General features: G+C 54.1%; 1 protein-coding gene across 1 annotated transcript in view; it reads left to right on the top strand.

The window, feature by feature from the left end:
- Nucleotides 1–24,740, top strand: part of PFKL (phosphofructokinase, liver type) — a 35,401-nt gene extending 10,661 nt beyond the window's left edge. The window contains exons 2-22 of the mRNA XM_007947247.2: nucleotides 3,060–3,133; nucleotides 5,779–5,856; nucleotides 6,424–6,613; nucleotides 8,211–8,376; nucleotides 8,931–8,975; nucleotides 9,453–9,561; nucleotides 12,205–12,300; nucleotides 13,029–13,121; nucleotides 13,232–13,357; nucleotides 14,157–14,221; nucleotides 15,181–15,244; nucleotides 17,797–17,943; nucleotides 18,293–18,363; nucleotides 19,335–19,422; nucleotides 20,307–20,459; nucleotides 21,308–21,472; nucleotides 22,644–22,705; nucleotides 22,988–23,099; nucleotides 23,737–23,836; nucleotides 23,923–24,028; nucleotides 24,593–24,740. Coding sequence (XP_007945438.1) covers nucleotides 3,060–3,133; nucleotides 5,779–5,856; nucleotides 6,424–6,613; nucleotides 8,211–8,376; nucleotides 8,931–8,975; nucleotides 9,453–9,561; nucleotides 12,205–12,300; nucleotides 13,029–13,121; nucleotides 13,232–13,357; nucleotides 14,157–14,221; nucleotides 15,181–15,244; nucleotides 17,797–17,943; nucleotides 18,293–18,363; nucleotides 19,335–19,422; nucleotides 20,307–20,459; nucleotides 21,308–21,472; nucleotides 22,644–22,705; nucleotides 22,988–23,099; nucleotides 23,737–23,836; nucleotides 23,923–24,028; nucleotides 24,593–24,740 — 2,258 coding nt within the window. The remainder of the gene's footprint in view (nucleotides 1–3,059; nucleotides 3,134–5,778; nucleotides 5,857–6,423; nucleotides 6,614–8,210; nucleotides 8,377–8,930; nucleotides 8,976–9,452; nucleotides 9,562–12,204; nucleotides 12,301–13,028; nucleotides 13,122–13,231; nucleotides 13,358–14,156; nucleotides 14,222–15,180; nucleotides 15,245–17,796; nucleotides 17,944–18,292; nucleotides 18,364–19,334; nucleotides 19,423–20,306; nucleotides 20,460–21,307; nucleotides 21,473–22,643; nucleotides 22,706–22,987; nucleotides 23,100–23,736; nucleotides 23,837–23,922; nucleotides 24,029–24,592) is intronic.
- Nucleotides 24,741–27,482: the final 2,742 nt, after the last annotated feature.

Genomic DNA, 27,482 nt, shown 5'->3' with positions numbered 1-27,482 from the left:
TCTTGTAAGCCACAGCCATTGCAGCCCTTCTGGCACAGCCCTCTACTCCCAGTGTCTTCTTCCCAGGAATGTCCTCATCCTTCCCAGGGAGCAAGCAGAGACCACCACGCTTGGCCTCTGTTGGTGCCTGTGCTTCTCATGAGGCACATGGGACTTCTTTAAGACAAGTTTCATGAGCACCTGCAGTGTGCCAGGCCTTGTGGACCTTGTGGTGCAGATCAGTCCAGTTGTCCAATTCTAGGGGCAATACCAGCCTCAGCGACTCTGCCTTCTCCCTTGTTATGGTTTGAATTATGTCCCCCCAAATATGTTGAATCCTGTTTGGAAATAGGATTTTCTTTTGTCATGCTAATGAGGTCTTTCCAGAGTAGGGTGGTCCTAAACCTAATCATCTCTGAGTTATAAAAAGAGCAGAATAGAGAGACACACACAGGGGAAGACAGATGCTGTGTGAGGATTGTCTATAAGCACAGAAAGCAAAGAACATCCAGGGCTGCTGGCAGGGAAGGAACTGACATGGCTGAGACCCTGATTTGAACTTTCAGCCTCTAGAACTGTGAGACAAGAAATCTAGTTTCTTACGGTATTTGTGTTACAGCAGCACTAGGTAACTAAGACAGCCCTCTCTGCAGACACCCATTTCTCTCTTTTGCATTTTCACTTCTTTCTGAAAGATGGTGTGGTGTCACTGTTCATTTGTCCTGATAATGTCACCATACTCACCACCACCAGTCTACTACCTTCCTGCACAGTGAGAGGTGATCAAACCACTGTGTCCCGACGGTGGCCACAGCCCCTGCTATTGTCATTACTGCTCTCAGCTGCCCACCTCTCTCCCCTCCCAGCCAGGGCACCCCACTGCCATGGGAAGTCCTGTTACTGGAGTGACATGTTTGGTGGCCATGTAATGCAAACAGACATATTTGTCATCTCTGGGTCTTAGCATGAATGTCTTGTGGCTGCCATAACAAACTACTACAAAGTGTGTGGGTTAAAACAGCAGAAATTTATTCTCTCACAGTTGTGGAGATCACAAATCCAAAATCAAGGTATCAGTATGGCCAGGCTCCCCATGAAGGCTCTAGGGGAGGACCCTTCCTTGCCTCTTCCAGCTCCTGGTGGTTGCTGGTGATCCCTTGGCTTGTGGCTGTGTCACTGCAATCTCTGCCTCCATCTTCACATGGCCTTCCTTCCTATGTGTCTGTGTCTCTTCTCTTCTAATAGGATGTCAATCATGTAAAATTAAGGAGCCATGATGGCACAGGAGTTAAGCACTGGGTAGCTAATGGAAAGATCAGCGGTTCTAACCCTGTGGGAGAAACTCTATGGAAGAAAAGATCTAGCGATCTGCTCCTGTAAAGGTTACAGCCTAGAAAACCCTATGAGTCAGTTCTGCTCTGTCATCCAAACCAAAACCAAACTCACTGCCATCAAATCGATTCTAACTCATAGCGACCCCCTTGGGTTTCCAAGGTGGTAAATCCTTATGGAAGTAGATTGCTCAGTCTTCCTTCTGCAGAGTGGCTGGTGGGTTTGAACCGCCAAACTTCTGGTTAGCCGTCAGATGCCATAGGCACTATGCCACCAGAGCTCCTTCTGCTCTGTCGTAGGGGGTTGCTGTGAGTCAGAATTGACTTGTTGGCACACACAATAACAATATGTAGGATTAGGACCCACCCACCTCCAGTATAAACTCAAGTTCACTTAATTACCTCTGCAAAGACTTATTTGCAAACAAGTTCACATTCTGTGGTTCCAGGTGGACATGAGTTTTAGGGGGACACTTTTCAACCTGGTGCAGTCTCCAAACTGTAGTGAAAGATGTAGCTAAGGTTCCTTCCCCTCAGCTCAAGCAGTCTTGAGGTGTATCTCCTCCCCCTTCACAACTGTTTCATCTTATCAGGACACCAACGGCTCTCTGCAGGGTGGCTGCTCTGACATTCTTTCTTCAACCTCAGACCTAAGGGCTGAGGTTAGGGTGTCAGGGAGAGTAGGTGATACACCTGAGGCTGGTGGCGTCAGGGTATATGTTTGGGCTGGAGAACTGGAAGCATGAGGCCCTCCAACTGCACCATCTGAGACTGCTCCAGCCTCCTGACAACCAGACTCTTAGGGAGGGCAGGCTGTCCTCAAAGTGAGTTCCTGGAGAGGTCTTCTCCTTGGCTTGAAGACACAGAGCTGCCTGGGGAAGTTGCGGAGGCCAGAGTCCTTCCCACTGGCTGTCTCCAAGGTGCTGCGGTCAGGAGAGAACCCTGCAGAGGCATGGCCTAAATTTTGGAGTTGAGAATGAGGAGGGCATATGGAAAGGTTAGCTCTGCTCACCACTTTCCCTCTCCTTCCATCCAGGGAGAGGGGCTCCAGCCTTCCTGCCACCCACCTGGCTTCTTAGCAGGAGGCTGGAACTTCACTAGTCGTGTCCAAGGTCAGGGCCTGAGGGGAGGTAGGCCGCTTTGTCACTGGGCACCAGAGGTGCTGAAGGAGCAAGGGATTGGAATGAGAGCCGTAAATAATCTGGAACATTCCTTGGTGGCTGAATAGGCTTCATCCCCTTTCATAATGCCAGGGAAATGGAAGTGTAGAGCAGGTGCTTCCTCACCTATCTTTGTTCTTCCCTTCCTCGCCCAGCCCCTCCTTGGCTCTGTCTTTCCTCCAGGGGCTCTGTCCTTCTCACAGAATCTGTCTCAAGTTCTGTGTGGTCCACATTCTCCCCACGCAGTGGTGTCAGGGTTCCAGAGTCTTTGTCTCACTTTTGCACACCACTGACCTCCATCTTCAAGCTAGACTGTGTCCTCGCTGGGGGACTGTCCTAGCTTTTCTGTAAAGCATCCTGTTTCCAAATATTTGTGACATCATGTAATAGCAGAATCCAGCTCACTGAGTCTGCTGGCTAGTGCAGGCAGGGTAGGGGTTCGACCAGGCAGGGTAGGGGTTCGACCTCTTGACACTGGCAGCAGCCCTACAGGGGAGGTGGGGGAGGTTGGGCCAGGCCACGTAAACATCAGGGCCTCTGATCACCATGGCACCTGCATGAATGACACATCCTTGTGGTCCCCTCATAGGCATGAATGCTGCCGTCAGAGCTGTGACTCGCATGGGCATCTACGTGGGAGCCAAGGTCTTCCTCATCTGTGAGGTAAGGTTTCATGGTGTCCATGCCTGCCCAGCCCTGCTGGGTGGTGGGCAATAGGTGCCAGGTGGTGGGTGGTTTGAATGGCCTGCCCTCCAGTTATCCACTGTGTCCACAGCTTACCAGGATGTGTGAGGGGGAGCCTGTCAACCCAGCCAAGGTCTCTGCTGCCCAGGATGGAATGTGGGTTCAAGTTCAAAGGCTGCCTGTAGAGAATTGAGGGGGAAGAAGAGATGAGGAACAGTAGGAGGGGCTGGAGTGAGGAGGAGAGGAATAGAAGAAGTGATAAGGTGGTCAGGCAGAAGATATGGGGCAATATGGCTCTGCCCAGAAAGTAGTCACTGGTCGCTGTGGAGCCTTAAGGCTGCCCTGAGGGTTTGAGGGCAGTGGTCACCCTGAGGCTGGTCAGAGTGTGATATACAGGAAGGGCCAGACCCCAGCTCTAGAGTGCAGGTGAGGAGCCCACCCACCACACCCCTGCTTAGCTCCCCTGCCATCACCCTCCTGCCTGGGTCCTTGGTGGCATAGCAGCCAATAAATAGCCTCCTTACAAAATCACCAAGTCTAGTGCTCTATGGTTCTAGTTGGCCTGTAACTGAGAGCAGGTGGCCACAGTAGGTGCCCCTTTGCCTCATACTTACCCACCCATCCTTCAGTCCCCTTCCCTGGCACATCCCTGGTGCAGATTGGGGCCTGCTCTGTCAGCCTGTGCATTTCTACATACTCTTGCCAACCGTCAAGTTCATTCTGACTCATGGTGATCCCATGTGTCACAGAGCACAGAGTAGAACTGCTCCATAGGGTTTTCTTGGTTGTAATCTTTGCAGAAGCAGATTGCCAGGCTTTTCTTTAGACAATGGAATTTCCTGCACTGCCTTGTACTTTTCTAGTTGTAATTCTTTGTTTTTGATATTTGCATCAGATATATCAACCCCTAGCCTCCCCTCTTTTCCCCTGTTCTCAGCCTTGCCGTACTTCTTGGTTGCCACAGACCCAGGCTTACATTGGCATTAAGCCTGTGACCCCCTCAAAGTCTTATGCTATATTTTCTGAGAGCCTCATGCGTCCATGACCTCAGGAGCCTAGGAGAGGTGGCCTTTGTGAGGTTCTCCAGGACGTGGTCTGGTTTAGTGAACAGGAGATGGGCTTCCAGGCAGGGAGATTGAGGTTGTACACATGAGATACTGGGTGTGGTCCTTCACTTCCCTGATCCTAAGTGTCTTCTGTTAAATGAAGATAATAACAAGTTCTTCCTCATGATGATGTTAAGGGATTAAAGCTAACAGAATATGAAAGCACATTCCATAGTCCCTGGCACTGAGAAGGACTCAGTAAAAGACTGCTTTTACCAGCTGAGAAGACAGAACTAGGCCTGTAGGCTAAGAGTTCAACACAGGGAGGACCTGTGAACTGCTGAGAAGTGCACTGGGTCTCCCACCTTGGTCAGAAATGAGCACCCTGTCACTGGAAGTGTGCGAAGACATTCTAGAAAGTTCCAAGGCTAGGAAACAAGGCTATGAGACTGTTTATGAGACTTTGATTTGAAGAAATGGTCAGCTGCTGGCCAGAGCTGACTTGACTTGCTCTGCTGGGGTCTCTGGAGACTGCTGGAGACTCATGGTCAGCGGGTCAAAGGCCAGGATGGGCATACACTGGGTGCTGGACCTGGTCCCCAGTGTTTGCAGACATATATCTGTGGGTTTTATAGCTGCCCTTCCCTGGGTAGTATGTACTTTCAGGACACTTTTCTGCCTTTTCTGTATATGGGTGGGGGCTGGTGTGGGTTCTGACAGCCAAGTCCCAGACCAGTGAGAGAGAAGCTTGGTTTGCACTGAGCCAAAGAAGGTGGCTCCCAGGTCCCTCAGACTGGGGTGCCATAGTCCTCCTGTGACCCCTGAGAAATTTCTCATGCTTTGTGCTCCTAGTGGGTGGCAGCCTGCCCACCTCCCTCCCACCCCTGAAATGAACCACATGTCTATCCAGGGGCATGGATGTTCATTAGCCTTGCTCCTAATAGTCCCACGGAGGGCCACCTGTGACCACCAGCAGGGGACAGGTAGAGCACAGAAAAGGTACAGCTGCACATAGCAACATGGCTGCACCTCACAGAAATGATATGAGCAGAAGAAGCCAGATACAAAGAACACGGACCCTATGTGTTCACCTCTGTCAGGATTAGAATGAACAGAAGGGATCTATACCATGGGAGCAAGGAGAGCCAGTCACTCTGTGCAGGGAGAGAGGCCAGGAAGGGAGGTCACTGGAAGGCACCTCTGGGGCTCTGGGCAATGGTCTTGTTCAGGTTCCCACCTGGGTCCAGGTGTATGCTGTGTTCAGCTTGAGGAGACTCATCCAATAGGCCCTCTCCAGCCTGAGCACTTTGCTGCATGTGTATTATATTCAATAATGAGACTGTGAACCTGGTGGAGGGGATTGGGCCCAGTGGGTGTTAGACCAGCCTTCTTTCTTGGGCAGCCTCATGACTGCTAGCTGAATGGGCTTCATCGACCAAGGCCCTGGGTCAGGTGGTCAGGAGCCTCCTGCTGCTTCCTAGAGGGGACGTTTTGGCTGCAGTCTGAAGCCCAGACAGACAGAGCTTGTCTGGCTGTCCTGGGCTGCCTGCCCATGTTGCTGTCCCTCTCTGGTTTCAGGGCTATGAGGGCCTTGTGGAAGGAGGTGAGAACATCAAGCAGGCCAATTGGCTCAGTGTCTCCAACATCATTCAACTGGTGAGCTTGCAGCATGGTGGCTCTCCCTGCCTGTGTGTCCACCCTTTCTTGGCTTTGGCTCTGTGGCTGGTCGTGCTGTCCACGTCATGGGGTTCTGTGGCTGAGATGGGCTCTGGGGACTCTGGCTACAATCTCACCCTCAGTTTCCAGCTAAGGGGGGGAAATGCATGTGAGAGTGTGTGTGTGTGAGTGTGTGTGTTTGTATATGAGTGTGTGAATGTATTTCTTTGCATGTGTAAATGTGAGCATATGTCTGTGAGTGTGTGTGTACAAATGTGAAAGTGTGACTGTGTTTGTGTGAGTGTGACAGTACTAGTGTGAGTGGGTGTCTGTGTCTCTGTAGCATGTGTGTGAGTGTGTATTTGTGGCACAATTTCCCGACCCCTTCACTCCCTCACCTACTCTGATCCTCACCAGCCTGAGGGGTGATGTTATCGTCATCTCACAGGTGAGGAGAAGCCCAGGAGGCAGAGAGACAGCCCCTGGACTTCTCAGTTCTGTGGGCTCTGCCCAGTCCCCTTGCTGTTCACCCTTGCTGCCCATGCCCACAACCTGTCTCCTGTGCAGGGCGGCACCGTCATTGGCAGTGCTCGCTGCAAAGCCTTTACCACAAGGGAGGGACGCCTGGCTGCAGCCTACAACCTGGTCCAGCGTGGCATCAGCAACCTGTGTGTTATTGGTGGGGATGGCAGCCTTACAGGTGCCAATATCTTCCGCAGCGAGTGGGGCAGCCTGCTGGCCGAACTGGTGGAGGAAGGTGGGTTTGTGGTGAGACCAGCGTGGAAGTGGCCCAGCAGACGTGCTGCTGGCCCGGGCAAGTGGCCGCACTTGGCCAAGTTGTCCTTGGGTCTGGTACCTGACTGATGGATGCACTGCTGGCCTGGGCAGGAAGCAGCTCCCAGCCAGATGTCAGTCCTGGACAGCCACCTGGGACAGTTTCCAGACAAGGAGTGTGGGGTCCACTCCCTGACTCCCGTCTGCCACTCTGGCAACACAGGAAGCATTCAGGCTACCCATGGGGTAGACTGCAGTACTTGGATTGATGTTAAAATACTTAGTGGTTTGTTAGAAAAACATCTGCTAACTGATACTGTGTTTTGATTGACCCTGTAAAAGCACTTTGGTCTTTGAAAAGTAGCAAAGCTACTCCAATTACAAATTTCAACCAACAACAAAAAACCCAGGAAGATGGACAGTGAGCAGACCATCTCCATAGGTGGTGTTTGAAAACACAGAGGCAGAAAGGGAGATTCAGAAACATCTCTTTTGGATCCTGGAAGCAGAGGAAGTCCATGGAATATGAAAAAGAAAAAAGCACACACCTTAATAAATTTTGCAAGTGGAAATTACATAGGTCATATCCTCTCATCCCACAGTGCAGTGATACTGGTATAGATAAATACATCAAAGACCCACAACTCTGAGAGGCTTAGAGGAACCAGGGACTGGAATACCAGAAGCACGCTTGGAAGTCTCTCTCTATGAGTCTTATAGGGTTGCTGTAGCAAAGTACTACAAAATGAGTGGCTAGAAACGAAAGAAATTTATTGTTGCACACTTTGGAGGCTGTGACTCCAAGTGCTGGGTACTGGCAGGGTCACACTCCCTCTGAAGTCTCTCAAGAAGATCCTCCCTTGTCTCTCCAAATTCTGGTAGCAGCAGGTGTTCCTTGCCTTGTCATCTTCACATGACCGTCTTCCTCTCTGTGTGTGTCTCTCTGTCTCTTCTCTTTTATAAAGACATCACTCAAGTAGACAGTCCAGGGGCTGTCTCTTACTCCATACTTACTCCAGTATGTCTCATGTTAACTGGTAACAATCTCAATGGCCCTGTTTGCAAACAAGATCACATTCAGGTACAGGGGTTAGGACTTCCACCTATCTTTTCTGGAGACACAGTTCAACCCATAGCAGGCTCCTATGCTGATTGACAAGTTTTGTGTTTAATGGTTCCTGACAGCATCCTGGACATGATCCAGAACACACTTTGCAGATGTAGTTAAAAGTCCTGAGGTCACAAGTCAGAAAGCAATCTCTTGGATGTACTTGAAAACACTTGAGACACCCTTCCCTTGTATGGGGCATATGGAGAAAAGGGGTGCAGTCCACTCTCCAAGCCTGCCCTGGGGTTGTCCCACCAGAGTGATGAGTTCCACCTCCTCTGTGAGGGGACCTTGTTCTTCCTGGGAGGAGGAGGCTGAGCTTGAGGCTTCTGGGACCTGCTAGGCCACCTGCTGGTTGGGTTGTGGTTGAGGGTGTTGTGCTGGCTTTATGGGGTCTCTGGCCAGTGTGGTGGCTTCAGGAGCTCAATCGGGCTGGAACTCAGCCAGCCCTCCCGTGTAACCCCTTGCCCAGGTAAGATCTCCGAGAGCACAGCACAGACCTACTCCCACCTGAGCATTGCTGGGCTGGTTGGCTCCATCGACAATGACTTCTGTGGCACAGACATGACCATTGGCACTGACTCGGCCCTGCACCGCATCATGGAAGTCATTGATGCCATTACCACCACTGCCCAGAGGTCAGCACGACTATACCACTTCTCCATGCCTGAGCAATGGGGGCCTGGTGCTGCAAGGCCTGGTGCAATGAAGGCCAGGGGAAACTGTTGCTGGTGGCAGTGCAGTGTCACTGATGTCCAGCCAGTGTCCTCATCTGTCAGCAGGGAGAGATGCCTGTAGGGAGAAGTAAGGGCTTGGGGTCTATCTTCACCCTCTGGACATTTTCCTTTGGGGTCTTTGCAGTGTGGCCTGGTTCTGCTGGCCACTCACCTACTCTTAGTGATGACATGTGTCTGCAGAGTGTCCTCAGGCTGCTGGACAGGGCGACCAGACTAGGGTGGATGAATGGCTTTCCACTCTAGAACAGAAACGAAGTAGGAAGTTGGTTGAGGGCTTGTCAGGGGTCGAGGTGTCCTTTAGCCTTGAGATGTGCTCCCCAGGGTGTAAGGGGCCGGGTGTCTATCCCTCATCTGTGCTCCATGTCCAAGATGTCACTCAGAACTCCCAGTGAGTCTGGCAGGCAGGCATGGCACAGGAAGGCACTGATACCTTACATTCTGTTCTACCTCAACAGCCACCAGAGGACCTTTGTGCTGGAGGTGATGGGGCGTCACTGTGGGTAAGGGGGCATCCTGGTCATCGAGGGCACATGGGTGAGGGGAAGTGTCCTTGTCAGCTGAAAGGCGGACCTCTGGGGCCGGTTTCTAGAGAGCAGGAACAGGGGACAGTTATACTGTGGATTTGCTGTCCTGTCCACTGCTCTGTCCTACACCCACAATATACTACAATATACCCACGATATACCACAGTGCACATAGCAGGCACACATTCATTTAACCTAGGAGGAGGAATGAAGGATAGTGGGGTGGGAGTGAGCTAGGGTGTGCAGAGCACTGTCTCGGGCTGGGTGAAGGGGAGAAGGACTAAGAAGAGGCACCTCCTCAGCAGGGTAGGAGGACCCCAGTGACTGGGTCCTGAGTCCTTAGTGCTGGGCCAGGCTCAGAGGCCCTGCCACACGTGGGTCAGTCTCCTGGGTGAGGCAGCTGTGCAGACTGGGTGGGGCTCTCTGTGGCTGCCCAGCCTCTCTTCACCCCAGGTACCTGGCCCTGGTGTCTGCCCTGGCCTCCGGGGCTGACTGGCTGTTCATCCCCGAGGCGCCCCCTGAAGATGGCTGGGAGAACTTCATGTGCGAGCGGCTTGGTGAGGTGAGTGGCAGTGTGACTCCTCCCTGGGTCCTTTGCAAACTTGGGCTGAGACAGAGGTGCCTCCTGCCCTTGTTCTTCTGGGCATCGTCTGAGGATCTGTGCCAGCTTTGCTGTTCATTCGCTCATGCATGCGTTCAACAAACAAGTTGATGCCCCACTTGTCCTGCTGCAGGGTAGGTGAGAGGCAGAAGGCAGTGAATCCCTGTCCTAGGCCCAGGCCTTTCCACGTGGTCAGGCTGCTTCTAGTGGGTGCCCAGAAGGTCCGGAAGTGTGATGCATGATCAGGCTGGCTTCTTGGGGGTTGTAACCACTGATCTGAGGATTGTGGGAGGTGGCCTTGTGAAGATGAGTATATAGGCAAGGACGGGCCTGTGGTGCAGTGGGCAGCTCCTCCACCTGGTGAAGGTTTGCACTTTCTCCTGAGGGCAGTTGGGAGCCCTGGGAGCTTTGAGCTTATTCCTATCCAGAGAGAGGTTAAGGCAGGTGGCACATGGCTAGTGCAGGCAGGCTGCCCTCCAGCCCTGGCACATCCATGGGGATGAGACTTGGGCCTTGGAGGGAAGGCATGTGTTGAAGGGTGTTAAATGGCTTCTCTGGGCCCAGGCCCTGACAGCTAGGGGAAAGTATCCACATTAGCCCAGTCTTTGGCTGGGGATTCCATGAAGGGCAGGGCTGGTCATTGCCCATCCAGGGAAGGGCAGATGGGCTCAGTGCTCTAGGAAGGAGTGGGGCAGGTGAGGGAGCAGTGCTGGGTGGGCAGAAGGATGTCTGAAGAGGAGGGGGGTTTGAGGGAGCTGCTGTGGGGAAGTCAGGGGCCAAAAGGCACTGTCAGTGCAAAAGCCCTGGGACAGTGATTGAGGGGTGGTGATGCAGGAAGGCAGGCTGGCCGCTGAAGGTAATATTGGGGGTCTCTGCAGAGAGGAAAGGAGCTTTCTCCGCTTCCTGTCCTCCCAACATCCCTCTCACGGTTGCTATGTGTGTGAGACCATCTTTCCCCTGGGCCTCTATCCCTTTGTCTCCCCAGTGGCTCTGGCTCTTTCTCCTTTTGTTTCTGGAGTCCCAGGATCAGAGCCTGGGTTTCCTCAGTCTTCTGAGTTGGAAAAGCATCACCTGCACCCCCCATCCCTACCCACACCTCACTCTCAGGATGAGCCTGGGGTCAGCAGGCAGCCTGGGGCTGCTTCTCCTTCTTCTAGCATATTGTGCTGTGGTGGTAATGGTGGCACTGCCTCTATGTGGTTGTGTAGCTCTGTCCCATCCAGGGCCAAAGGTTATAGCCTGGCTTCCAGAACCTTCCAGGAACATGAAGGGGCAGGGTGGAGGCGGAGCCTAGCAGATAAGGCTGGCTGGAGGCTGTGACCTGGGAGGCCCCTGTTCTTTCTTGGCCACAATTCTGTGTGGGGTCCTGTCATCCTGGAGGCCTTGCCGCAGTGTGCTCTTAACCAGGTGGATTGGTTTTGGTAGCTCTGGGTGACCATGGCCTCAACAGCCTCTGGCCTTGGCATACTCACTATTGAACTTGGGCGGAGCCTTCCAGTTGATGAAGATCTTCTGGAAGGACCTGGATCTGGACACCAACCCCTGGCTCTATCTAGCTCTCAGGCCTCATTGGAGTGCCCTGAGCCTCAGTCTCTCTACTTGTCACATGTGGGTGTCCCTTCCCCCACCTGGCTGCTGTGCTGGGGGTTCAGGGAGGGTCCAGCTCTTCTCCCCAACATGTAGCCCCATCTTTGAGTGTCAGAGCCTACCCCCACCACCAGTACCTCCTCATCCAAACAGCCTCCCTCCCGCCATTGCTCCTTTGACTCAGGTGAGCTGACCCACCCCGTCTGTGGATCTGAGTAGTCCCACATTGTTGTAGTGTTGTATGAATAAACAAGAGAGTGTTTTGAAATCTTGTGGTGCACTGCCAACAATGAGAACATAATGCCCACTCAGAGACTGGGGCATGGCCAGTATAGGGGGTGGTGTATGTGGCTCTACCTACAGCCCTGGAGAGGGACTGGAGAAGGGGACTGTTTCCAGGCCGCAGGGCTCTGGGAAGCACTGGTCTGTGGCCAGCACTCTGAGGTGGGACTCGTGGAGACCCGACTGTCCAGTTAGCTGTGAGCCTAATGGCTCTGGGACACAGTGCCAATTCCTGCCACCCCTGTCCTCCCTCAAAAGCATTCCAGCTCTGGTGCTCAAGAGCCCTCCTCTAGGAGCACAAGGGGCTTCTCCAAGCCTGCCTTACCCAGACCTGACCCCACTGTGCTGTCTGCCTTGGGCCCAGCCCCAAGGGTACCCTTCTCAGTAGCCCCGTTCCTCAGACTGGTAGGTCAAGAGCCCCCCAGCTTACACCCATCAAGCTCTTCCTCCCTTTCTGCCCCTCACTCTTCCTTGACCAGAGGCCCTGTGGGCTGACCTCAGGCCCATTCTCCAAGAGGTGACCTCAAGCCCCTTAGGTCTCATTTCCTCTCTGCAGAATAGGGGTGATTTTGCGTACCTCATGTGGGTTGGGAGGACTATGAACTAGTGAGCACTGTAGTGGGCGGGGCCAGGACCCTACTGAAGGATGGCAGTGTAGGGGTGGAGGCCACTCCAGAGCAGCTGGTGGCTGTGTCGGGGCAGATGGCTGAGCCCAGCGGTTTGTCTTTGGAGTAGACTCGGAGTCGTGGGTCCCGACTGAACATCATCATCATCGCTGAGGGCGCCATCGACCGCAATGGGAAGCCCATCACATCCAGCTACGTGAAGGATGTAAGTGTGCCAGTAAGGGGCTGGGAGGCCCTGTCACATGGATGAGGCAAGGCACAGGGTCACATAGTTGGGAGTGGGTGGGGCACTTCTTTGTGCCCTCATGCTTAGACTCCCACTCTAGCATACCAGAGAGGTGCTTTATTTTGGTCAGATTTGGGGGTCAGCTCTGTTCCAGGGATGGGGCAATGGAAGATCTTTCCTTCCAAGCGATAAGCAGGTGTGGGTGGATGTGGTTGGGTACCTGAGAAGCCCTGGACTCAGGCCTGAACCTGTGCCCGGCCCAGAGATTGAGGGAGCCCAGACTCTTTGGTTTCTGTCCTCATTTAGGACATGCTCCCTGCAGTCCAGTCCCCCTTCCTCTGCCCAAAGCAGCCAAACCAATGACTGACCCTGCCCGACCATACCCCCTTACCCGCTGGCCACCGTGGGTGGGTAAGGGGTGGAGTGGAGTGATCCTGGAGTGGGTGATCCTGTCTCCAGCTAGCATTTCCTCATCGGTGGCTCTCTCTATGCACTGTGACCTAAGAACCATGGCCTGATGGATTCTGACCCCACACTTAAAGGCTGTGGGCATGGACCCCAGGCCAACTCTGTGGGGGACCTGGTTGGCTGATACCCTGGAGTCTTTGTGATAGGGCAGGGGTGCTAAACAGGTTAGAATGCCTGTAGCTAGGCTGGGGCTGGGGAAGTGAGTCCTGGGACTTCTGACTGTATCTCCCTCTGAGCAGTTGGTGGTCCAGCGGCTGGGCTTTGACACACGCGTGACCGTGCTGGGCCATGTACAGAGGGGAGGGACCCCTTCAGCGTTTGACCGTGTCCTGGTAGGTGGGGTATTGTTTGAATGTGTGTGCACACATGTGTTTTCATGTGTGCATGTGTGGTTGGGGGTAGGCCAGTCCCTAGAAGCCAACCCACCCTTCTCCTCATGTAGAGTAGCAAGATGGGCATGGAGGCGGTGATGGCACTCCTGGAAGCCACACCTGAAACACCAGCCTGCGTGGTCAGCCTCTCGGGGAACCAGTCAGTGCGGCTGCCCCTCATGGAGTGTGTGCAGATGGTGAGTACTAAGCACTCGGGTGCTCCCACTGTTTGGCCAGGCTTCTTTCTCTTGGCCATGCCTCCACCACTCAGCTCCACCCTTTCAATTTAGTCACACCCCTGCTTCTGGGGAAACCCAAAGCCTGCATGTTGGATGTCTAGTGGGGCCAAGCTTTCCAGGCCCCTGTCAACTGATAAGAGAGGGAAATGTGATCATATCTGTAAGGTGGGACTTCAGACAGGCCCCTAGAGAGGTATTAAAATTGTAAGGATCCAGGGGGCAGCTGGAGGTGGGGGATCAACAGAGGAGCACATGAAGGGAAATGGGGAATCCAGGGTGAGTTGAGGGGTGCCATGGGGATCCAGGGTGAGCCAAGGGGTGCTGAGTGATTCCAGGGGTTGTTAGGTGGAGCCAAGGGAGTCAATAAGTCTGACTCAGCAGGTTTCAGGGGCCCTGCAGCTGCGGGCCAGAGCAGGGCTGGTGAGGGAAGGATGGGCTGATGAGTCAGAGGGGGAGATGTGGTACTTCCCTTTGAAGAGCCTCTTGCTGTGACCTTAGTTGGGTTTGGTTTGGGGCAGGCTTGACCAGCCCCACCCTCTGTTCCTCATGCCCTGGCTAGGCCCCTGGAAACCGAAGACGAGTGGGGCCCAGGGCCGGCCCTGTGGGTCTCCCTACCTTCTTGAGAGTTGGCCTGTGCAGTGGCTGTTGCTCTAGCAACAAGTCTGGGATTGTCTTTCCCTCCCCTGGCTGGGCTCGGCCTGGCAGTGAATGTGTATGTGCCAGGCCCTGCCCTTGTGCTCTGTTTCTCCTCTCTAAGACGAAGGAAGTGCAGAAGGCCATGGACGAGAAACGTTTTGAGGAGGCCATCCAGCTCCGGGGCAGGTGAGGCCCAGGGGGCATGTTTGAGGGATCTGCTGGCTCACATGGCCCTCTCACAGCTATGCCTAGGCTGTGGCGTGCCCTGAGTGTGAGGAAGAGGCAGGCTGCGGGTTCAGCCTGGAACTCTCTCCAGAGTTCTGAAGTTGAACTAAGGAGCCTAAGGCACTTGACTGCTAACCAGAAGGCTGGCAGTTCAAACCCATCAGCCACTCCTCAGAAGGAAGATGGGGCAATCTCCTTCCGTAGTGATACTGCCTCGGAAACCCAAGGAGGGGTCGCTATGAGTCGGGTCCAACTCGACAGCACCTAACAACAACAGCAAGGGGAAGGAGCAGTCTCGTGGGTGGGAGAGACAGGCGGAGGCCAGTGGACATGGTGCCGTGGAGTGGGCAGTGTGAGAATGCAGGCACAGATCAAGGGGCTGGAAGGTGCTGCCTGGAAACTGCTGAAGAGCCTCGGTATGCACAGGTGGACATGGGGTGTGGACTGTGCTATGGGAGATGTTGCCATCTCGTGTTCAGTGGGCCTTCAGGCTATGGCATCTTATACCTTCAAGCAGTGGCACCTAACTGAGGGATTGTGGGTTTGAGTGGCACTCCGCACATGTCCAGCTCCTTTGTGATTGAACTGTGGGCTGCTGTGTGGCCAGTTTCCTTGGACTCTGTATGTGTCCAGCTCCTCTGTGGCTGAGTTGCAAGCCACCTGCTGCAGGACTGAGCTGCAGGGCCCTGTGCTGTGTTGTTGCATACTGCGTGTGTACTGTATGATTGCGTACCACGTTGCTGCCTGAGCTTCATGCTGTGTGACCTACTTAGTTGTGGGGCCATGTGCTGTGTGACTCTGTGTCTTTGTGACTGCATGCTGAGCCACATGTCATGCTTCCTGAGACCGTGTGACCTTCTGTTCATGTGGCTATGTGCTGAGCTACAGGCTGTGTGGTGCATGACCAGCTTCCTTTTTAGGAGCTTCGAGAACAACTGGAACATCTATAAGCGCCTTGCGCACCAGAAGATCGCCAAAGAGAAGGTAAGGTGCGTGCATGACAGGGCCTCTGGTCCTCTTCTCTCTGCAGCCTCCATGCTGGCCCCTGCTGCAAATGTGCCTTTATACGCAGCTTCAGGGTGCCCCTGTGAGCTGGTGCTGGCCCCACTGAGTCACAGCCCCTTCTGCTGTGATCTCTTCTGTGTGCCTGGCTCTGGCCGCTGCAGGCCCCAGTGCTGCTTGCCTGTGGATCCTGACAGCCCATGTCTGGAGAGGCAGGGAGCACCAAGCGTGCTGTTGCCTGGCTGCTTCACAAAGAGCTGAGGAAAATCTAGGTCAGGTTAATACATTTAACTCAGGGAGGAGGGATCATTTATGAAGCTTGCTAAAATAGCCAAAAGCCTGAGGAAATGAGCTCTCTTAAAATCAGGTTGATCAAAGACATTTCTGAATGACTGTGAGACAAGGAAAGGATGTTATCAAGGTAGTCACAGACAGTGGTGTCTTGGCACCATGCACCTTGAGCCATCACATGGGGCTAGCAGGTGGAGGATGCAGAAGTCCAATTTGGCCAGAGGCTGGGGGCCAGGGGTAGGAGAGGGGCTGAGGACCAGAGTCTGTGAGCACACCAGGGAGCCACCTCCCCCTTGCTCAGTTGGGCCAGTTGCTCTGCCAGGGCTCTGTCCTTTACCCAAGCCTCCACCATCCTCTGTTGCCAGACTCTCCTCTGTGAGTATTTGTCCCTGGGACTGGGGCAGCCAGGAGGTCCCCTCTGTTTCGGTCTGTTCTCTGCCTATGCATACTCACTGCCTCCCTGGGGTGTCATGAGGGTGGACACACCCCTTTACTAACCCACATGGGTGAGATGGCAGCACAGACGTAAGATTGATTCTTGGTGCTATAGGATCTGCCTTGGATGAGAGACTGCTTAACCTCCAACCCCCACCCTCACCCACAGTCTCTTCAGCTACAAAATGAGGATAAGGCCAGTCTTCCCCCGGAAGGGTGGGGGCACGGTGTGGCAGCTGGCACAAAGCAGTGAGCCCTGGCAGATGTGATGGCCACTGTAGGGACTAGTTGTTGTATTTCTGCTGCCCACCTTGTGGTGGTGGTGTAGGGTGGGCATCCAGGCACCCATCTGTGAGAGCTCATCTCTGAGTGTCCTGTTTTCTTCAACTCCTTTTATCCCAAACACTGTCAGTACCAGGCTATGGGGAGACAGATGAGCCTCCATATTACTCCCAGGATGGGTCTGGGGCAGTACTGCTTCTGGGGCAGTAGGCTGGCTGGTTACTGGATACTAGGGGATACTTAGAGCCCACTGCCCGGCATGGAGCCACCAGCCACAGGTGCCACAAAACACTCAAAATGCAACTGGTCTGAGTGAGACGAGCTGACGTGCCAAACAACACTAATTCCAAAGATTTTGTGTGAAGACAGAATGTACACTCTCATCAGTGATTTAGTGTACTGATTCCAGGTCAGAGGGATCATATTCGGGATGTATTGGGTTAAATTAACTATAGTTTTCAAATTGCATTCAGTTTTGTTTTTTTTTTAAGTCCCTGGGTGATGCAAATGGTTATGTGCTCAGCTCCTACCTGAAGGGTTGGAGGTTCAAGTCCACCCAGAGTGCCTCAGAAGAAAGGCCTGGCAATCTAGACACTGAATTTCAAAAAATCAGGTGTTGAAAACTGTATGGACCGTGCACGGTTCTACTCCCACACACAGGGTTGTCATGGGTCAGAGACAACTCAATGGCAACTGTTTTTTTTGTTTTGTTTTGGTTTTGGTTTCTTTGTACTTCCTTATCAAGGGTGGATTACCCAATAAGCAAGGTAAGCATGGGCTTATTTGTGCTTACTCACTTGTTGTTGTTGTTATGTGCTGTCGAGTCGGCCCCGACTCATAGCGACCCCTCCTTGGGTTTCCGAGGCAGTATCACTACGGAAGTAGGAATGCCCAACCTTACTCACTAATCTGTAATAAATACTTATGTTCCTTATAGGTTACTGTCAGGGATTGTGTATTTGAAAAGAGGCTTGATTCTATAGGAAGATACTGTGGGTTAGGAGGAAGACAGATGCTAGCCATACCTAGAAGCAGAATCTTTGATATGGTAAAAAAAATGTGAAACTGTTCACTACAGATTATAAGTAAGCACAAGTGAGCCTGTGCTTACCTTGCTTTTTGGGTAATCCGATACCAGCTGTGGCCACCAGCACCTTTAGAAGTATAGCTGTACTGGCCTTGTCTCTCTTGGGGGAGAAGTTTTGGGGGCTGCTCTGGCCCTGAGGAGTGAGGTTACGGTTGAAGGCTTCGGCAGGTGCTCTACAGCCTGACTGTTACTCACGGTGGCATTTATGCTCACCACTCTGCTTGAGGCCTTGGCTATTCATCAGTTGGAGAGGTATAATGCCTCCATTGGCCATTATAAAAATCTGCTGAAGTTAGCAGGACAGATGTGTCTGTTCCAGGGAGCTGCCTTGCTGGCAGTGTGACTGCTTGAGCACCTGGGCCCCTTTTCCTGGACTTGAAAGAGCCTGCCCCACCCCACTATGTCTCACATTCTTATCTCCTTCCACTTCTCTTCAAAGACCAACTTCTCCCTTGCCATCCTGAATGTGGGGGCCCCGGCGGCTGGCATGAATGCGGCCGTGCGTGCAGCAGTACGCACTGGCATCTGCCACGGCCACACGGTCTACGTTGTGCACGACGGCTTTGAGGGGCTGGCCAAAGGACAGGTAGGTGGTGGCCAGGGGCTGAGGACCAGGGCTGCTTCCCTGTTGGGACTGGGCTGGTGTGTTTGTTGGCTTGTTCATAGCTTAGCCCCAGTTTGCTTGTGACGTGCAGCCTTGTGAAATGGTCCAGTTCAGGTGAATGAAGAAGGCAAACCAGAGACCCTTTTGGGTGATAGGTGATGGAGGTGTGAGTGCTGGCAGCCATGCTACCCTCACCAACCTTAAGCACCCAGAGACTAGGACCATGTCTGCAATCCCGACCTCCAGCACAGGGACCTCCCCTACCCAAAGAGCAGAGAGCTGGTGTAAATTATCTGACCCGACCCTCTTAAAGCTGAGCCTCCCCTGACAGGTGCAGGAAGTATGCTGGCATGATGTGGCTGGCTGGTTGGGGCGTGGTGGCTCAATGCTGGGAACCAAGAGGTGAGGTGCTTCTGAGGCCCAGGCTCTCTGGCCATGTGGGCATTGGGGGTGGGCAATCTCTGGCATGGTCTCCAGGCTGCCAGGGGAGGACAGCCTGAGGCCCTGGGAAGGGAACCCGTTTTGGGTAGGTGATCGGCTCTGAGCTGGCCCTCTTGTGAGGGCCTCCCTGGTGGGAGCTCACCTGATAAGGTCACTTGTATGAGGGAATGCTGCTCAGGTGGCTATAGGCCTACAGTGGGTACTTGGTCAGCTCTCCTGGGGACAGGAAGGAGGGAAGAGGGGGAAGAGGTGTCCATGCATGTTCTGCCATCTGTGGTCATGTCATCTTAGGGCCTGGTGGTCTCTGCACCTGCTTAGGGAAGGAGGGGAGCCACAAGGGCCTGGGAAGCTCCCTGGAGTAGCCATGGAGAGGGATTGTTGCCTTGGGCAGCTGCAGGAACTAGCTGCCCCATCCCACTCTAATTGGCTAGAGAGGCCTGAGGAAGCAACTCACGTTGCCTCTGTGTCCCCCTCAGGGAAGCTAAGGCCTCAGGAAAAGCAGTGGTGGCTCCAGGCCAGGCCTGCAGCCAGAAAAGCAGTGGCTGGCCCAGGTCCCTGGGTCCTAGAGGGGAGGATAAGGGCTGGGTCTCCCAGGGCAGAGAGGCTGGCACCACAGGGTGGAGAACTGAGATTGGAAGCCGAGGTGGGAGGAGGGTCCCAGCTGCCCTTCTCGATGAGGGGGAGCCCGTGGAATTACACACCCACTCCCAGGTGCTGAGCATCTGTCTTCTCAGCTCTAAAGTTGACGTCATGTCACCACATCCCAGAGGGTTTCCAGGGACTCATTGGTTTGGGGATGGCCCAGGAATGGTCTATTCTGTGATCAGAGGGAATGTGATATGTGTCTTTCCAGCCCTGGGCTGGAGTGACAGGCGTGACCCATGTTCACATGTGTTCATGCGTGTTTACTTTGTGATTGTGTCTGGCTGCAGGACCCTTCCCAAGAGCTACGTGGAGAAGATTGTAGACAACATCCGCATCCACAACATCCATGCCCTGCTGGTTGTCGGCGGGTTTGAGGTGAGCGGGCTGCCCTCAGTGACAGCTGGGACAGTGAGACCCCAGGAGCAGCTCCCCTCTGCTGAGGTGGCCCTTCCAGAAAATCTACCTGTTGGGAGTGTTTCCATGAGCCAGCGGGGCTGAGCAGGACTCCCCTGTGAGAAGTGTTTGTAACTGGAGGTGGATTTGGAGGTTTTATCTTTCACCAAGTACAAATGAGTGCTGGGGAAGGTGGAGGTGCAGGGGAGGAGAAGGAAGAGGAAGAGAATGAGGGGGAAATAGGGGAGGGAAGGAGAAGGTCAAAGAGGAGGAAGGGGGAAAGGGGAAGAGGAAGTGGGAATGAAGTAGGGAAGGAGGAAGGGAAGGAGCAGGAAGAGGTGGAAGAAAAAGGGGAAGAGGGGGAGGAAGTACCTGCCTCCTTAGCTCTGAGCCTAAGGAGAGAGAGCACTCAATTTTGCCTCCAGGGGTAGAAGTTTGGGGCAGGAGGGACCTGAGTGTCTGGCTTCAGGCTACCTGTGCAGGTCATAGCATGTATCTCACAGAGTGAGTGCTAAGCAAGATGGCCCTGGATGGGCTGGATAGGCTGGACTGGCAATCAATTAATAAAAAATGAATAAACAATGGTTCTTTCCCCTTTCCTCAAAAAGCTGAGCCTGTTCAGACTGTGGGAGTGAGGTTGAGGTAGAGGAGGGTGGACGGGGGCATCCCCCGTGGGCTAAGTCCAGCCTAGTCTCCTGGGAAGCAAGGTATCCTTAGATTACACTGGGCCCACAGCAGGCCACTGAGCTCTTGGGCATGACTCCTGCCTCCTGGCCCAGTTTTGGGAAGGGGAATGAGAAGGGTTGCGGAGCAGGCCTGCGGCCCTGTCTGAGCCCATCCACTGCAGCCCCCCTTCCTGACCACAGGCCTATGAGGGCGTGCTGCAGCTGGTGGAGGCGCGTGGGCACTATGAGGAGCTCTGCATTGTCATGTGCGTCATCCCGGCCACCATCAGCAACAACGTGCCTGGCACCGACTTCAGCCTGGGCTCCGACACCGCCGTCAATGCTGCCATGGAGGTGCAGTGCCAGGGCACCTCACCCCCATCCTGGGGCTCACTCTATAGACTTCTTCTTACTGATCCCACCCTTCTATCCCTTCCACCCTAGATGCTGGGGCATGGTCCCTCCTGCTGAGGGCATCCCTCACATGACTTGCTTGGGGAAATTCAGAGCCAAAGATGGGCTCCTAGGGCAGATATGCCCTGCTGTATGACCCTGTGGTAGACCATGGGGTCTCTTGGTTTTCTTGAACCAGGACAGGGTATCCCAATGCTGGCACCCCTGTTCAGTCTAGACTGGGCACACACCTGGATGGGTACTGCAGTGGGAGTGCAGGGGGCTTGGGGCTGAGGATGAGAAGGGCTACAGGAAGAAGGAAAACACCTGGAGAGACTCGCTGTGGCTGAGGAGGATGGGGAGGCCTGGGGCATGGGACCTTGAGGGTACAGAAAGGATTGATGTATAAGGACCTGGCCTGGACTTTGAGGATGCATTGCCCTTGAGATGTGGGTGAAAGTCTAAACCTCAGAACCTCCTCAGGAGCCTTTTGAGGGAATTTTGCACCCCTTCAACTTTCCTTTTGAGTGCCTTCAGGGATGGAGCTCCCTTTGCAGAAGCCCACACTAAGGGGCACAGTTCCAATAAGTAGAAACTTCCCCAACCCCCTAGCAAGCACAGGCCAGCTCTGGCCCCTAAGACCACCCTTGTGTATGGGTATTTCCTCTCACTTCCCACTGGCCTCCCCTTCTCCAGCCTTTGGCTCTTCCCAAGTCCATGTATGGGGCCACTTTATTGGGTAGAGCGACTAGGTCCCTGCCTATCACAGGGAGGGGTATGGAGACCCTGACAACCCTGTGGCCCTGCAGAGCTGTGACCGCATTAAGCAGTCAGCGTCAGGGACCAAGCGTCGTGTGTTCATCGTGGAGACCATGGGAGGCTACTGCGGCTACCTGGCCACCGTGACAGGCATTGCTGTGGGTGCCGATGCTGCCTACGTTTTCGAGGACCCATTCAACATCCATGACCTAAAGGTGTGCCCAGCTCACCCCTGTCCTCAGTCCCCATTCCCAGCCCACTGCAGACCACCCCCATGGTCCACCCCACAGGGCTGGACCTGGTCTGCTCCTGAGGCATGTGTGAGGTTGGGGTTCAACCAGGCTGGGCATGCTGTGAAGGAGTCATGACCTGACTGCCTTGGAGCTCATGGCCTATTTGAAAACCCCAGCCTACCATCCCCCATGCCCTCTCCCTTGAAACTGTGGCCATGCCCCACCCTGCCTGGCTTCAAGTCCAGTTGCTACCTTTGGCTGAGTAGAGTTTTATTTTTTTTTAATTTTTATTGTGATTTGGGTGAAAGTTTACACAGCAAATTCATTTTCCACAGAGCAGTTCATACACATTTTGTTTCATGACATTGACTGCAATTCCCCACAATGTAATAGCTCTCTTCCTACTTCCTCCCTGTAGTTACTTCTTCCCTGTGTCCTTCTTTCCTATGCATTCCTGCCCCTTGAGCTATCTCCCTGTAAAAATACTGCCCTTCTGTTTTCTCATGATTGATTGCTCTAAAGAGTGTATCCACCTGATGTAAATGTTCACCCCATATGCTTGTCTATTATTTGGCTGGAAGCCATGGGAGTGAGTTCAGTTCTGGAACTGAAGGGTAACTAGGGGCTGTAGTCTCAGAGGTCTCACCAGGCTCCATCAGACCAGTAAACCTGGTCTTTTTTTATGATTGTGATTTTTGTTCCATATTGTTCTCCCACTCTATCCAGGATCTCCTGTACTGATCCCTTTCCAAGTGGTTGACAGTGGCAGCCTGGCATCATCTAATTCTTCTGATCTCATGGTCATAGAGGCTGACGTTCACATGGCCCACTAGTCCCTTTGAGTAATTCTTTCCATGTATCTTTGGTTTTCTTCATGCTTCTTTGCCTAGCATACTTTTCCCAAAGTGCCCATGCCCTGTCCAGCCTCAGGCCCTGCACACATGCCCCCACCTTCCATGCCTGTCACCCTCAGCATTCCTACATCATTCTCCCCATCCCCCACCCCATCTGAAGTGGCCTCGGGCCACATTGTTGACCTGCCCATCCTTTGCTTGGAATTCCTCCCCAGACAGCCTTGGGGCTGCAGACCAGTGCTTGTCTGGCCCCTCCAGGACACTGAGACCATTCCATGTGTGTCCCTTCTTCTCTTCAGGCAAATGTGGAGCATATGACGGAGAAGATGAAGACAGAGATCCAGAGGGGCCTGGTGCTTCGGTGCGGCTGCTTGGGGCCTGGGTGTAGGGAGCCTGGGAGGGGTGAGGTCTGCCGAGCTTCAGTGAATGCTTCCAGACCTGAGGGGCTGGTGGAGTGGGAAAGCTACCAAGTGGCTGTTGGAGGGGCAGCTGGGCAGCAAAAGGCCTTGGGAAGGGATTGGGGATGTGGCTTTCCCAAGAGCATCAGCGTTGCCTCTCCCAAACCCAGCCTGTGGTCAGATCCTGCAGTTTAAGATTAAACTAGCGCCACTTAACCCAGCTCCCCTCTGGTTCCTTCTGCCAGAAATGAGAAGTCCCATGAATACTACACCACGGAGTTCCTGTATAACCTGTATTCGTCAGAAGGGAAGGGTGTATTTGACTGCAGGACCAATGTTCTGGGCCACCTGCAACAGGTAGGGGAGGCACATTCTGGAAGGTGGAGCCCCTGGTCAGAGCCAGGGTTTTTCCATATGTCAGGAGCCCAGCCCCTTTATCTCCCCATCTCTTTTCTGGGGCCATGGAGTCCCAGACAGAGGCTTAGAGAGGTTTTGTGTCTTGCTGAGTTCTTACAGGAAATAGGGGGCAGTCAAACCCCAACCCCAAGTCCTGCTCCAAGTTCTTTGCTAGGTTGCCTACAGTGTCTTTTGTCTTCCTGTGACCACCACCTGAACATCTAAACCCTGGTGTGCCATCCACCTCAGTGACTGCAGGATCACGCCTGACATGAGGTCCAAGTCCTTTTGTCTGGCCTCCCTCTCCCATGGGAGTTATAGCTTACTGATGGGGATCACTGGGGTCATCCCAGCCCAGTGACCTGGCAGCCCTCTGCCTGCCACAGTGAGGAAGTGGAGAAAAGTAACCAGGCCCTCCAGGAAGAGGGAATAGCACTGGCAAAAGCAGAGGTCGGAAGGGTAAGAGTATCCAGAAGTTCCTCTGGAAGGTTTCCCGTGAGGTCATGATATGGCCACACTGTGGGGCTCATTGCTGCTCCCTGGTTGGGGCTCCCTCTCCCTGCCCAGGCCTATGTGGCCTTACCCCTTCTGCTTGCAGGGTGGCGCTCCAACCCCCTTTGACCGAAACTATGGCACCAAGCTGGGGGTGAAGGCCATGCTGTGGATGTCGGAGAAGCTGCAGGCAGTCTACCGCAAGGGTACATGCATGGGGTGGGGGCCAGTGGCCGTGAGCCCTGCCTGCCCTGTGCAGGGCTTGGCTCCTGACACCTGCCTCAATCCACAGGGCGGGTGTTCGCCAATACTCCTGACTCAGCCTGCGTGATCGGCCTGAAGAAGAAGGCAGTGGCCTTTAGCCCTGTCACAGAGCTCAAGAAAGATACGGACTTTGAGTAAGTCCCACCCCAGGCTGTGCCTATCCCCAAGGTCAGGCCTGGGGTCTTGTGAAGATACTCAGAGCAGGCCTCAAACTCAGGGCTGTCACTCTAGGCCCTGCTCCACTCCCACAGTCTTCCAAGGGCAGAACGTGGGGTGGGGGTAGAGTGAAGGAGGAGGAGCCTGGAGAAGCCTGGGGACTGGTCAGGCCTAGGGGCTCCTTCTTGGTACCAGGCCCTGGAGGGATAGGGCACTAAGGCATGTCCCCACACAACCACATATCTTATCTTTCAAGTAGATCAACTGCTGAGGGGCCGGGCTGTAAGACAGCTTGTGGTGTTCAGAGGGAGGGGCTTGTACATGGGGGGCATGATGTGCAGGGAGCGCAGGGTGGGGCTCAGTGGGAACTGGGCCAAGCACAGGGATTGGAGAAGCTGGGGGAGGTAGGAGTGTGCAGTGTGGGGCAGGGCACAGGGGTTAGGGGTCAGGTTGTGGACTGGAAACCCAGGGAAGGTAGGAGGGGAGGGAGCGTGGGTGTGTGCGCATATGGACTGAGCCCTGAGCTACCCGCCTGACTGCAGGCACCGCATGCCCCGGGAGCAGTGGTGGCTGAACCTGAGGCTTATGCTGAAGATGCTGGCACACTACCGCATCAGCATGGCTGACTACGTGTCGGGGGAGCTGGAGCACGTCACACGGAGCACCCTGAGCATCGAGAAGGGCTTCTAAGCCATGCCCAGACCTCCTCCCTGGCTTTGTCCATCCTACCCAGACCAGCGCATCTCCAGGCATTGAGGCAAAGGGGCCCAGAGCCTGTGGGCAAGTGGGAAGGTGATGGCAGGTGCCCGTCTCTGTCCCTGCTGTAGTCAGGCCTCCTGGACCAACCCATGGACCCTCCTTCCAGCAGCACCAACTGTCCATGGACAGAGCTCCTGGGGAGCCCACCTTCTAGCCCCAGGTGCACCCATGAAGCCCAATGTACCCGCTGGCCTCTGAGAGGGGCTGTTCCTTGTGGACCTCACTGTTAACCTGCTCTGGCCAAGCTGGCCACTGTGGCTGACTAGCCCTTGTCACCTTTTCTATAAATAAAATTACTCTAGATGTGGAATGTGGTCCTTACAACCTTCTAGGGCAGGTGGGTGGGATTACGTGTGGCTGCCCTGACGGATGGTAACATCCTCTCTGACCACTTGGACTGTAGGGCTCCTTTGACCCCAGGGTGGACTGCGGTCCAAGGACACATGCCTTTGGGGGTAAACCTCATTTTCTTAGGTCTTGCAGGCTTGCGTGAGCCTTGCGGAGTGACCCAAGCCTCTCCGGAGCCTGCCCTGGCCTTGGGGCTGTGTCCTTAGGGGCAGAGGGGCAGTGGCCTTCCAGTCCTCACAGCACTGGCCCTGGTTTGGGGAGAGTTTCTGAGCCTAGCCCCCAGCTGCTGAGACCCTGGTAGGTCCTCCAGACTCTCTGGACTGAGGTCTCAGAAGCAGAACAGAGACAAGACAAGGCTCCTTAGGCACACACTTGTGGGAGTAGGTAAGTGGGGACGAGAAGGGTTGGCCAGGCAACCAAAACAGCTGTGTCCCCTGGTGGGTCAGAAAGTTCTGAGACCATGTCAGCCTGTGTCCTTGGTATAATTCAGGGTTGGCAGCAGAGTCACCTGGCAGCACATTGGAAATACAGAACCTATGCTCACTGAATTGAAATTTGCATTTAGTGGACCTTTGGTTATTTACGTGCCTAATGAAGTTCAGAGAGCTCCACCTGCTACAAAGTTGGAGTCCCAGCATTCCGACCACAGAGCTGAGGCATTTGTTGAAGGATGAGGGATGCCCTGGCCCAAACTCCCTGCCGTTTCTGAAACCCTGCAGGCCTTGACTCAGAGGAGGTCCTGGTGAGTAAAAGTGGGGATTTGAGGGCCCAGGAATAGGTGAACTTCCCTTTGACAGGAGCCAGGCAGCACGCTGCTCAGGTGCCTGGAGGCTGACCCTGTTGTGACTTTTGAGCCTGGACAGCTGTGGTAATGAGCACTATCCCAGAGAACAGAGGAGTGATATCACTGTCCTCATGAAGCAGCCCCCTGCCCCGGTTCCCAACCCCTTCAGACCTGAGGTCAGCAGCACAGTGAGTTGTGTCCTTGCTCAGAGGCCCTGAGGGGTGGGCAGTGGCACCTATAGAGGGCTTCTTTCCCTTCCCCCAGGCCCCTTGGGTTCTGTGACATCCTTTCCTGAGATGCACTGGGGTGTTCTGGGCCATATGACCAGCCTGATACCTGAGGTTAGCACTTTCTGAGGCAGTGAACCTGATGGCCCTGTGTGAGTGGGACCCAATGTCCTGACCCAGGTTGGAGGAGGGTGTAAACAGCAGTTTGGAGTCTCCCAGAGTGCCTCTTCCAAGCCTCCCCCCAGAGGAGAGCCAAGAGATTCCATGCAAAGAGTTTCTGAGAACAGAGGAGCTGAAAGGCTTCAGAGTGTCCTTCCATAAGCAGGTGGAGGATCTCCTGGGGACTAAACAATGACAGGATGATGCAGTGTCTAGAGACGTGTGTGGGGAGGCCACAGACAAGATACCCACTCCGTTATCCAATTGTCACAGTCTCTGATGAGGTGGGGCTGTACCCCCATTGTACAGCTGGGAAATGAGGGGCTGGGAGTTGAATAGTCTTAGCCAAGATTGCCTGGCTTGGAAAGGTTGGGGGCCAGACCAGCTTCACCCTAGGGTGTAGTAGGAGGGGGAAGTAAAGGTCAGGATAAGACCCCAAGGAATGTAGGCAGGCCTGAGAGGGGGAAGGAGGAGCCATGGTAGGTGTGAACCACAGACTAAGAGGGTACCCACCACCCTCCCCATTCTGCCCCTCCCCCAGTAAGACTGAAGGTGACTTCTCTGGAGAAAGATGGCAGTCCTCTAACAGCAGTAGCCTCTAAGCACCTACAGTGACTAGCATCCACACCCCCACCAAGTACCAAGTGCCTATGGGCGCCTCTGCCCAATGTGGCCTGACCCTGGAAGCCTGGTGTCAGCCATAGTGGGAGTACACCATGGAAACTGGCAAATGCCCCACACCATCCCCTTACTCCCAGCAGGTTGTTTAACTTTGCCCAGCGCCCACCTCTGAACAGAAGAAATGGGAGTGGACTTGATGTAGTTCCTCCTCAAACCCAGCTTGAGAACTCAAAGGAGCCTAGAACAGGCAGCTGGGGAAGGTGAGTGGAGAAGGTCGGGGAAGTCATGTGGCACTACCTTCAGGTATTCTGGAGATACACAGGTGGGGGAGGAAGGGGGGCATTCCACCAACTTGTTCTGACAGACAGCACTTTATTGAGAGCATCTGGCATACCATCAATCAAGAGAAGGCATAGACACAGGCTTTGTGACAACCCTACCTCAGTGACCACAGGTAGCCACTCCTTGCTTCCCACAACACAGAGACCAAGCTCCATGCCCAGAGAACTTACATAATAATCCCACAGACAGAAG

The sequence above is a fragment of the Orycteropus afer genome, unplaced genomic scaffold (assembly GCF_000298275.1).
Source record: "Orycteropus afer afer isolate SDZICR_OR568_19922 unplaced genomic scaffold, OryAfe1.0 scaffold00179, whole genome shotgun sequence".
NCBI classification, from domain to species: Eukaryota; Metazoa; Chordata; class Mammalia; order Tubulidentata; family Orycteropodidae; genus Orycteropus; species Orycteropus afer.
The sequence above is the reverse complement of the archived record's forward strand: the minus strand, read 5'-3'. Positions and strand labels throughout refer to the sequence as shown.